This window comes from Hippocampus comes, unplaced genomic scaffold (assembly GCF_001891065.2).
Source record: "Hippocampus comes isolate QL1 unplaced genomic scaffold, H_comes_QL1_v1.1 scaffold409, whole genome shotgun sequence".
Lineage (NCBI taxonomy): Eukaryota > Metazoa > Chordata > Actinopteri > Syngnathiformes > Syngnathidae > Hippocampus > Hippocampus comes.
In genome coordinates this window covers 738,290-750,446 of record NW_017804828.1, presented here as the reverse complement: position 1 = coordinate 750,446, position 12,157 = coordinate 738,290, and the positions used below count along the sequence as shown (strand labels likewise).

The 12,157-nt window shown below is 44.6% G+C and overlaps 1 protein-coding gene across 3 annotated transcripts in view; it reads left to right on the top strand.

Annotated features, from left to right (window-relative positions):
• The window catches only part of plekhg5b (pleckstrin homology domain containing, family G (with RhoGef domain) member 5b), a 59,628-nt gene that overhangs the window by 45,379 nt on the left and 2,092 nt on the right, over nt 1–12,157 (top strand). For 2 of the 3 annotated variants that reach the window (XR_002167840.1, XR_002167842.1), the window contains 13 exons: nt 1,176–1,367; nt 2,903–3,076; nt 3,779–3,874; nt 4,094–4,294; nt 4,671–4,781; nt 4,860–5,009; nt 5,097–5,234; nt 5,750–5,869; nt 5,954–6,086; nt 6,481–6,596; nt 6,674–6,831; nt 7,996–8,820; nt 9,154–9,825. Coding sequence is in view for 1 of the 3 variants with exons in the window: in XM_019866239.1 (XP_019721798.1) it covers nt 1,176–1,367; nt 2,903–3,076; nt 3,779–3,874; nt 4,094–4,294; nt 4,671–4,781; nt 4,860–5,009; nt 5,097–5,234; nt 5,750–5,869; nt 5,954–6,086; nt 6,481–6,596; nt 6,674–6,831; nt 7,996–8,820; nt 9,154–9,163 (2,424 nt within the window). In the remaining 2 variants the exon portion in view is untranslated. Of the gene's footprint in view, nt 1–1,175; nt 1,368–2,902; nt 3,077–3,778; nt 3,875–4,093; nt 4,295–4,670; nt 4,782–4,859; nt 5,010–5,096; nt 5,235–5,749; nt 5,870–5,953; nt 6,087–6,480; nt 6,597–6,673; nt 6,832–7,995; nt 8,821–9,153; nt 10,668–12,157 lie in introns of those variants that run through there. The other variant, XM_019866239.1, reaches the window with a different exon arrangement.

Here is a 12,157-nt window from a genome sequence, read left to right as displayed (position 1 = left end):
GGGGGGGGGGGTTCTCTCTCGTCCCAGCGGCAGATTCCTCATCACTGACAGTGTGGCGGTAAAAAACAAGTGCTTCCTCAGATACGGCGGCGGCCCCTGTTTGTTTGCTCTGTTGGTGCTCGTAAAGTGAAGGGTGCATGCTGGGGCATGCTAACAGCGTAACAATAGTGGGGTGTGATGGGGGGGGGGCTGTCAATGGTCAGTCTTGGAATGGAGCAACTTTTCTGTGATGTAATGAGCATTCGCTGCGAGGAAGTGGCCGTCCTTCCCTCTCCTGTTTGTGTCTGACTCCTTTAATGGCTCTGCTGATGTCATCTCGAACGGCAAATTCCCCTGACAGCTTCCTGTTTGTGTCCCCCCTTTTTGTGTATTTCCCTCTTTCCATTCATCCCTCTGGAACATTTCTATTTTCTCTGAAAATGGTGACAATACTTTCATTTTCATTTGTTAGCACTGTCCCCTGACCACCATGTAGTGTTTGTCCGTCAGATAATCATCCAGGGACTCTTCCTGGATGGAATTGCCACTCGAAAAGTAAATGTTTCTTTTTCCCCCAACATGTTCCACGCTTGACGTCTTGAAATGTTAAACTAGGCTTGAATATATGCATGTGTGTTTCTTCAAACAATGCGTCTAATGATGATACAAGTTCATGCTCATCTTTACTTGTAACGGGGTTAGTACAAGATAAAACAACACATTTAATTTGAAAACTAATGACTAGCCACCTAATTTTGGCCCGTATACATCAGTCCGTGAAGGCATACGTTTTCTGACAATAACTTGTGTAGAACATTTCATCCAGTACCCAAATCTATCAGTACTTGGTGAATTAAAATAAAGTAACAAAGACTGGCTCTTTTCTTCACCATGTTGAGAATCTTTGCTCTTCCTCCCAAAATGGCGACGTTTTTCTTGACCCAAAGTAAATGTTTGATAGACAATTCTGGTGGGATATTCTTTTCAACGCTCAATATCATAAACACGATTTAATTGGTTGTTTTATTGGGCTTTTTTTTTTTTTTTATGCGGTACAGAGAACGTCATCATTCAGGTTAATTTAAAAAAAAAATCAGTTTCCAAGCAGTGGGCATTCAGTGGTTTTCATTGGGAAGTGACATTATCTTTCTCATGTTTCTCTTTTAAATGAATCTCTATCCTCTCGACTCCTGCAGGGTCAGTCCCGGCGGAGGAAGAACATGACCGAGTTTCTTGGGGAAACGAACATTCCCTCACCGGACACGCTCGGGCAGATGGGTGGCTCGTTGCCCGGCATCGGCTCTGGTCCCGACAGCTGGAAGAACCGAGCCGCCAGCCGCTTCAGTGGCTTTTTCAGCTCCAACGCCACAGCAGCATCCTTTGGCAAGGTAAGCCTGTCATGGCTGCTTCTTCTTCAACCAATAGCAGCGTCTTGTGGGCCAGAAATTGAAAAAAACAACAAGAATCAGGGACTCACGTGACCACTTCCTTTTGGCTTTAGTGGCTTGTTGGCCAGACGTACCGAAGAGAGAACATTACAACAAAACGGTAGTAAAGCAACAGTGGGAGGAGGTCAGAGGTGCGGGTGGTGAGATCATTTCCCTCCAAATCTTGTCGGCTCAGATATTTTCCTGCCAGCAGTTCTGGAAATGAGTTGTCAGGGGAAATGTTCCGCACTGGTTGTCCCTCATCTTAAAACCGAAAATCATGCATACACTACTTATTTTCTCTGTCACAGTTCTTATTTTAACAGTAGAAGGCCATTAAAATTTGATCCTTTATTTGAATTTGAATTCATTTTAATGCGCACGAATTTATTACCATGAAAATTGTGTTATTAGTACTACTGCTATTGTGCATCATACTACGAGACGGTGTTTCTATAATTGTACATTATGCTATTTACTTGTCTGCTCGCAAGTTAAAACAATGTAGTGGCACAAAAATTAATTGACAAGTAATAGATTATCAAATCAATCAGTACTTTGATAATTCATTCTACAGATAAATTAAAATGGTCCAAATGTTTGGGATTTCACTCTCGCAACAGTAATATTCCCTGATTGATGTACTCTTCCGTGAAAACTGATTTTTTTTTTGTGCAGCTGAAGTGTATCAAGGATAAAGCAGTAATTTTATGGCGATAACGTTGTCACATTACGAGCATAGGTGCAGGTTAATGTTTGACAAATCAGCACCCCTGTCAGATATAATAGTCTGACGTGATTATGTCTCTTCCTGAGAAAGATTTAGATAAAGGGGAAACAGAAAAATGTTTGTCACAAATGTTGAATGAAAACGGCGATTGCTCGTCTCACACGATTTTTAATTTTCCTCTTATATTTTTCTCTCTGGTATGGCCCTACAACTCCTTTGCTGTCCCCTCTTGTTGATGTGGGAATAAATAACCTATCCAACTGTGTCAATATATAGAATTTAGAATCAAAAGTTGAATAGACTCGAGAATTGAAGTGTTTGACAGCCAGCCCTGACTGGTGGTAAACTTTTGTTGCAACAAAGCCCTCATAAAAACATTGTTCCACCCCCTTGTGTGTTCACATCTCACACACTGACAGATGTCAGATCGTGACACTATCTCTCAGTCACCTGTCATGGGTGGGCTCGTGTCTATTCAACCTCACCGGAGCTTGAGACCCTCCAGTGGGACCTTTTGCCCCTCGCCCTCCCCACCCCCCGCGCGCACACACACGCACACACACACACACACACACACACACACATTAACATATCCCTTTCACCAAATGTGTATCTATGACCCTGACCCCTCATAGTCCTCCTCTTCTTCCATTTGACATCGCTCCCTTGCAGCCCATTGTTAGAAGGTTCTCCCTTTTCATAATCACATAAAGGAGCTCGCCTCGTCATGTTCTATCGTCACAGTGTAGAACTATGTGCCCACCAGGAAGTGGACCGGCTGGAGCAGCTCCACAGCAAGCTGCACTCGTATACGTTGTTCGGGCTGCCCAAGGTGCCGCGGCAGCTCTCCTTCCACCAGGACTCCTGGGAGGAGGAAGATGAACAGGAGCCCGACTTGGTCCTGGAGGACAGCTGGCAGATGTTGCTGGACAACGCTGAGGTAATCCAAACAAATCGGAGGTCGACCAGCTGTCTCCTTGCCCAATCAAGTCTGTCTTGGAGAACCGATTAACATGCTCAAAGCGTGTACAATGCTGCCCCTATGCTGTCACCTATGTCTAATAGCAGTTTGAGGCATGTGCTTGCATGTGCTTCACATTGAGGTTATGGTTTTAATTAGTGTACATTTGTTATTTTGGGTTTTTTTGTAACTGTTTGGAATTTCCCATCCAAAGTTTTTAAAATTTCAACCTTGGTTCTTAATTGGTATGCTTTGTTTTTATCCTTCACCTTTTTTAACTAACCTTGTGGCCCATGTCAATTTTATTGGTTTATTTATTTTTTGCGGGGGGGGGCTGCAAATTGTCGTAGTTTTGACACCTCTGCCGCAGACAGCATTTTGCCATTGGGGGAAAAAAATTAAATTGACTTCCCGGTTTCCACTACTTCCTTATTGTTTATCGTCTAATTTCCCAGAAGGACGTTTACAAGCCATTATTGCACTGCCATTAACTGCAAGCGCATGACTAACAAAGATAGCCAGAAAAAGCATTCATTGCTTTGGGAATATGCCTTGCATTACATAACATACTGTAAATTTACATAGTCTGATGTGTGCGCTCTTCTCATGCTGAGAACTGTTTTGACTCACGTATATGCATGTGTGTTTTTGTTTGTTTGTGTGTGTGTGTGTGTGTTTTAGACTTTGACAAGGAGACAGTTCCACCAACAGGAGGCAATATGGGAGCTGCTTCACACCGAGGCCACATACATTAAAAAACTTAGAGTCATCACTGACGTGAGTCCAACAGGACATCCGCTGTAGAACAACACGCAGACACACAGAATGATAGAAGTCGTGAAAAAGCTAGTTGAAACGCCTTATCTGGTGTGAAAATCAACATGTTTATTTTGGAATGCTACTGAAGTGTACCTTTAAAAAAAAATAATTAAAACTATTTTCTACTAGTCCAACGGCTTCATTTCAATGGCGTTAAGTTTGTTTACGTCTTTGCAGCTTTTCCTGTGTGGCCTGCTCAACCTGCAGGAGAGTGGCCTGCTCACCGAGGTGGAACCCCCGCGGCTTTTCAGCAACATCCTGGAGATTGTGCGTCTGCACACGGCCCTCTGGAACCAAGTCATGCTCCCTCTATTAGATAAGGCCAGGCAGGCCAGGGCTCTGCTTGACCCCACCGACCTTCAGCATGGATTCAGGACGGTAGGTAGCAGCTTGGAACAGGCCCCAGTAGTGCACCAAAGCCACAACTTCACAGTCACATTGATGCATTTCAATATTGTGTGTAATAGTGCATTTGTGGTGTTAAGGAAACAAATTAGTATTTTTATTTTTATTTTTATTATTTGCTAAGTCCCGCTGGTACGTGTCGGCGCATTTTATTTATCTGCAGTAGCAGCTTTCTTCCTCTGGAGACCCAAGTCAACTGTCCCAAATACTAAATGACGTAGTGGGCACACTTCAGCACACAATTCAACAAATGCTTGTACACTGACTCTACTCTATGTCTTAATCAAGCGATACCGTTAGCCTCACTAAACCGTGCCTCTACTGAGCCTCGCGTTGCTTTTGCCTTCAGTTCGCCTCCAGGTTCAAGCCGTACATCCATTACTGCATGGAGGAGGAAAGCTGCATGGAGAACATGCGAGCGCTTCTCAGGGACAATGAACTCTTCAGGACCTATGTTACCGTGAGTCAATGCGGCCAACCGCCGATTGTTATATGTTCCGTGTCTTTTATATGTAACAAGTCTCTTGTCTGTTGGTAGTGGGCCGAGACGCACAAGCAGTGCAACCGTCTGAAGTTGGCAGACATGCTGGCGAAACCTCATCTACGGCTGACCAAATATCCCCTCCTGCTGAAGAGCGTGCTCAAGAAGACGGACGAGCCGCCCGCCCGAGACGTCATCGGCGGCATGGTACGAGGCACATTGATGACACGGCTATCGCACGTTTATGGTTGAAACAATTTTGCAGCCTAGTTAACGATCACGCTTGCCCTCTAGGTGGCCTCGGTGGAGGGCTTCATCGACAGTGTCAACTCTCACATGCGTCAGCGTCAGGAGCGGCAGAGGCTGGCCACCATTTCCGCCCGCATCGACTCCTACGAGGCGGTGGAGGGCAGTAGCGAGGAGGTGGAGAAGGTGAGGACAAAAAATGGTCGAGCACAACGCAGCTCACTTCTGGCGCATGTTTTACATCTTGAAAGGACCTATGGTCCTTTTTTCGCTAAAAGTGCCAATTAAGAATTTTAGGAAAATGCAACTGGCATTCATTTTCAATAATATCGATTTGTTTTGGAGCAATCAATAAATTGTATCACTGATCTATGAACAGACAAACGGCAAAATCGATATGCCTCTATGTCTTGGTGTTTCTTCAAGTCCCTGACCATACGAACAACTTTAACTGGTATCGTCTTTTGATCCGTCAAGGCTTTCTTCCACAGAATGAGGAAGTGGGCAGCATTTCTCGCATCTCAAGACATTTCGAGTGTTCAAAAGAGATTCGAGATTTGTTGTCAAGCTATTATCAAAACCTTGAATTGGTTAAAAATAAGAGACAAAATGAGGACAGACACGCATATGAAAAATATACATTCTGTACATATACAAATAACATTAGAGCAACTCAATACAACTCAAGTGTTCCCACTCAGATCCTCAGGGAGTTCAACCACTTCGACCTCATGGCTCCCATGAGAGGAACGTCTGTCGAGGAGACACGACAGCTTCACCTGGAGGGCGCTCTGAGGATGAAAGAGGGCAAAGACAGCAGGGTAAAGCCAACGTTCTCTTGCTTTCAATCTGTTTGCCTTGTTGTTGTTTTCAAAATTATTACTGACCCTCCGTCTTCACGGTAGATGGATGTCTACTGCTTCCTCTTCACTGATTTGCTGCTCATCACAAAGCCTGTGAAGAGAGTAGAGAAGGTCAAAATCATCCGGCAGCCTCTCCTCATCCACAACGTCGTCTGCAAGGAGCTGAAAGACACGGGTGAGCTGCCACCGACGAGTGTGAATGCTCGTCTCCGTTGTGTGGGGCTGAGGGGGTGCCACAACACACATCTTTGCCGTTTAAATTGCCGCGAAAACCCCCCCCAAAAAAAAGTTGAATTTGTGAATTCATGACCTTTCAACTAGAAATATTCTTATGGACGTATATTTAATGGAATGTCGAAGCTTTCATAGAAAAAAAATGTCTTGACGTGTTATAGAAAAGCTCCAATGTGCTTTTGAGATGAAAGTTTTTATTCTGACTTTAGCCTGCCTCATTATGAAAACAAAATTCATGCCTTTTCTATACATCTTACACTGGCCTTACCGCTAACGAGTTCAGACTGCCTTTGTAATCCACTTATGTAGCATTTTCCCCTCTTGCACCTCTGAAGGCTCCTTCATCCTCATCTACCTCAACGAGTTCAGGAGCGCTGTGGCCGCCTACACGTTCCAAGCCAACAGCGCCTCCCAGGGGCGAAGCTGGATCGAAGCACTCTGCAACGTCCAGGTTTGCACTGTCGTCGGCATCTCTTCCGATGTGCAGCAGCGAGGTGACTTCGTCTAACTTCTCTTTTTCCACGACAGAACCAACTCCAGAAGCTCCGCACCGAGGAAATGATCCGGCTGCAGAATACTCTGACGACTTGCACGGAGGGCGAAGAAGAGCGGGATGAGGAAGACGAGAGCAGCAACTCCAATGCCAGTTCGCCATGTTTGAGGCACAAAGATCAGCATAACTTGAGGTACTGGAGCAAAATGTGTTCACATGAGAATGCCAAATGACAGGGCGTCAACCCAGCATTCACATCGCTGTTTAAATGAACCAGCGCGCCTTTTGTAAACATCGGAGCCTGATTTAGTCTTCAACGTTTTATTTTTACTGGCAACACAGAGCATTGTAAATGTAAAATGCACATAAGTCCAATGTGCATGTTTTTGGCAAGAGTAAAAACATTTTAGAGTGCAACATGTTGTACATGTTTGTAGTCTTTATTGAGCCTAAACATATGTGGTACGTGTCTAAATTCTGCGTCTTTTAGTCCTGAACTGAACAGGTGTTTTTGTAAAAATAGGGACCAATGTGGTCTTCGGTGCACCGAAACATTGCGTTATGTACACATTGAAGACAATTTCATTTTCGACAAAGCTAACAGACATGTTTTGCAAACATCCGAGCCGATACGTGCATGGTTTTGTTCACAATGGAGATTATGTAGACTTTAATGAATCTAAACTACGTGTTTGGTAGACGTCAGACATTTTATTCAAACGTACTCGTTTTGTAAGAGGATTAAATCATCAATTAACCTCATGAGAGTTTTTGCCTGTGATGAAAATAATTCTTCAGTATACTTAAACTTACAGGTTTGTTGTTTGCTCTTTGAGAAAAGACACAGTACGTTTTTTTTTAAACAGAGCAGACAGTTTAGTTACCAGTAGGTTTTGACAAACCTAGCTAGTGTCTTTTTGTAATGAGCGATAGAGAAAGAGAGTTACCGGTACTTGTGTTTGTGTTAATGATGGACAATACAGTATTCATTGCACCGAAGCATACACGTCAGGTTTCGTGAGCGTTAGAAATATATGTGATTTTACAAAAGGAAACAAATTAGTCTTCAGTGACCCCAAAAGGTTTTTTTTTTTGTAAATGTAAAATACAATTAAGAGCCTCCTCTACACGATACACGATTTTGTAAACATTGGAGATGATTCAATCGACCTCAACGTACAGGTTGTTGTGAACAAGACAATTTCCTGTTTTTGCTTTATGTGATAGAACTCGATCTATTTATTGATGCACAGCACTTAAGGCAAGTCACTTTTTAATGCGCTTCAGAAACAATTTATATCGGATTGAAATTTCTTGCAGTCTTTGGTGACCCTGACATTTTTTCTTCTGTTTTCAGTGAGTCGGATGGATCCACTGAGACATTGTCAGTCATGGAAGCGGACGATCTGGCCGGGTCACAAACGTCTTCTGCCACCATCGTTAGCCTCGAGGGACTTGCCGACCTTGGCGATGGCGACCCCGCCCTGTCGGAAGTTGAGCGGCCCACACCTCTCCACGGGCCCTCTTCCAACGTATACTCTGAGGTGGATCAGGAGGCGGATCCCGAGGGCGAAGAGCTGGACCCTCAGTGCCGCTCTCTCTCCATGGACAGTGCCTATGGTACGCTCTCCCCGGAGTCACTCCTCAGAGAACTTCAGCCCCCGCAAAGTGAAGAGGGGGGCACTGAGGAGGTTGAGGGGGAACAAGAGGAAGACGAGGAGGAGAAGCAGGACTCAGCCTCGCTTGGCTCGCAGTCATCAGTGGCCCAGCCGTGCAAACCTCGACGGCGGGCTCATGTACAGTCAAGACTCCACTGCCTCCAGAAGCTGTCTACACTGGTCTTATCGCGCTCCGAGGACAACCTCCTGCAGCGCCTTCACGCCAAAACACCACCCTCGCAAAACTGCGCCGACCCGTTGCACGCGTCCTCACTGGCGCACAGCAAGAGCCTGTCGGAGCTCCGTAGCAGCGCCGCAGACCTCCCCGTCGATCTCCGCCGGGACGTCCTGGGCCAGGGCGGTCCATGCGTTGCAGACGCGGAAGTTAAGAGGAAGTCCGAGCCAACGGGAGAAACTTCGCCTCGAGCAAGGAAATCGCCTCCGCAGCAGCACAAGAAGCTGACGCTAGCACAGCTCTATCGAATACGCACCACTCTGGTCCTCAACTCGACGCTTACAGCATCGTAAGTGCACGTCATGTACACCATTAGAAGCACTAAGCATTCTTGATTACAAATGTGAGTATATATTGATTAAAAGCATGATATCTTTATTAAAAGCATAAGCGTTCTTCATTACAGGCATCATCAATTTATCATTGCAGGCATGAGCGTTCTTCTTTGCGAGCATAATCAATCTATCATTAATAATCAGCAAATGTATGAGAACTAAAAACAATCAACCTAACATCCTGAAAGTAGACCTGAAATATCCCAAACTTTTTGTGAGTAGGTTAGATTGATTGATTCATTACTTGTCGTACATTTGACTGACTTTGTGTGTTCTCACTTCCACAGGGAGGTGTAACCACCAAATTGTCTTTCTTCCCGGAGACACCACTGCACTCTTTTTTTTTTCCCCCCCCCCTCTTTGTCTCCCTCTCCTGACACCGCTCCCGCCACTCCGAGCACCCGATGCCATACCCATCAACATCGAGCACCGCTTCGGTCAACCTACCCCACCCCTCCTACCCGCTCGCGGGGAGGCGGCGCCTGAGAGACTCTTTCACTGCTTGCACTTTGCAGAGAACGTAGCACCACAGGGGGCCGCCACTGACCTTCTCTTCTCTAGAGGAGGCGAGGGGAGGTCCCAACCTCTTGAACAAGACCCAGAGTGGATGTTGTGACTTTTTCATTTGCTTGAACATGAAGAAAGGTAATTGCACATGTGTTTTGGAAAAGAAGAATCGCCGAGTGAAGCTACATTTACAGTCGCATGAGGAGTTTGCGTGCGTGCGTGCGTGTGTGTTTGAATGATCAATGACCAAAAGTGGACCACGCAACCAAAGAAGAGTCCCATCAGGTTTAACTCTAAACTGCGCGCATTCTCGTTTGTTTTTCCTGGATTTCATTGCCAGGCAAGGTGGGAGGGGGCTCATAGGCCACAACCTGAACATGAGTGACTCTGACAGCTTTGCTGCACTAGTATATATTCGAAACACACACACACACACACACACACACACAACAGTTGCTTGGCTGCACTCTTTTTTTTCTCTTCTTTTTTTTTTTTTTTTTTTTTGCTGGTCGTGTTTTTGCTTTTGTAGCAAGATTGAACACATTTGTTTGGAAGAAGATGTTGAATATTCTGAGTGCACCAGCTCTTTCCAGGAGATAAAACACTTTAACACTTAAATTTGCAAATCCCATTGATTTTGTCCGTTTACTTTTTCGTTTTGTTGCTGTCTAGTATTTATTTTGTACAAAGGAGTATTAATGTCACACTGAAGAGAAAAAAAACCCAATTCAAGCTTTTCTGCAAGAGTGAAGTCACAAGATTACATTTGTAACGCTATGAGAAAAAGGTAACCATATTAAGGGAATGAGGTTGTAATATTAATAAGTATCAGAAATCAGTACTGTAGAACCCATATCAGCACAAAGTAAATACAAGAAAATGTTTACAAAAATAGTCAACACAGGAAAAAGTTAAAATATTTTCTCGGGAATCGATCACATGATTGCAGAGAGACTGCATTTTCAGTTGCAAGTCTAATTTGGGATTTTCCCCTTGTCTCCGTGAGAATTTATTCATGTTACAATTTCATTCTCATATCAGTGTGACATTTTTTTCCTCTCGTCAATATGGTCCAAATGCTCCTTTGTAATTTTGTCTCATGTTTTGTGTATGAATATAAATAAGATGATGCTGATATTGTTGTGCTTCCAACATTTGTACATTCTTTTTGTTGACATAGTCTTAAAATGAGTTTTCCTTGTCGGCCACCAATGTGCTGCCAATTGAAATCATGTGTTTCCTGACATTAAAAAGTGTCCTACGGAACAATAATTAAAAAAAAATTCATGCAAAAGTGCGTTGCAATCCCTGTTTTGAAATGGTTTAATCCGGTCTAATGGAGCCATCGCACGTTAAAACATTTTGGGCTCAGACAACAGGTGGCGAAAGGACATTCCTCTTTTTAGGAGGAGGGTGCGAAACGTCGCCGTCTGTAACCCATTACAGCAGCTGGAAGCCGACCCCAACGGTGGATGTGTTGAAAAACTGTGCCCCCGAGTGCTCAAAAGAAGGTCCTTCAAGACATCCTTCGATGAGTTTGGCGTGAAAGCGCAAGTCGCTCAAATAATTCTCACAGACACACTGCAACATCTTGTACAGAATCTTCATAGCAGATTGGAAACTATCGCAGTTATAAAGACGGGAGGGTACTTAATGTTGGTGGAAAGTGTCCCAAGACTTTTGACCCACCTACATCGATTGTTCTAATATAAAACAACCTTGAGCCGGTCACTTCTGCGAATCGCCTGAGGCGAACTTCTTGACAGAAAAGTTGGGTTGAGGCAGCGTGGCTGGCCTTGCTGTATTTACAGCTCATTATATCAGCTAATCTCCAGATTACAGCATGTTGAGTCCACACGAGCCACTAAACTCCGGGGTGGGGGGGAACCACTGCGACGCTCCCGCCTGCGGGATTTGTCCCTTAATCTGGACCCCAGAATCCCACCCACCCATCATTTTCACATCTGGACTGTGCAGGATTTACTGTTGTAATCCTTCACTTTAGAACTATTTTATTATACCTCGTCGGGCTTTTAATTATGAAAATGCAGCTTTGGTGTGGAAGTAATTACAGATCCTTGTCCTATTAGTCTCTGCTAAGTAATTAAGGTGGGGCATATTCCGTTTTTTCTCAGTCTTTTGGGCAAGATTGAACACTTTTGGTCGACACTTCAGAAAAGGGGACATAAAAATGGCATGTCTTTCGAAGAATGATGTTCAGGTTGCACATGAGGCCGGCAAGAGAAGGGAAGCGAAGGGAAGGGCAAAAGGGTTAACACCACTTGCTGCGGCAGATGTCACAAAGCACGCTGAAAAAAAAAAATGTCCGATTAACACAAAGGGGGCACTTTGACAAATCCCGATTATGGGAGCACTTTCCTTTATTAAACTCAGCCCCGGCGCTGCACTCTTTGTGAGGGCGGATTAAAAGCAGGTAGACACCATTGTCTGTCCAAACAATCCCCATATAAACCAAACCGCCAGCTTACGAGTCGCTGGTAACAGTTCTCAGTCTTCATCATCGTCATCATCATCATCATCATCCTCCTCTCAGTCGAGATGCTGTGATTGGATTTAGGGCACTTCCAGTCCGGAGGGGGGAGAAGAACAGAGAACTAGAGCGTGTTTACATATGTGATGATCGTGGATAAGTTGGGTGGCATATGGAGCGAGCGCGACATCTGGCCTCCATCAGGACCGTGCACTGTACCAGTTTTGACCTTTGCATTGATGCATGGTAACATCTGGAATGCTTCTCATACATGTTTGAAGACCTGTACAGTT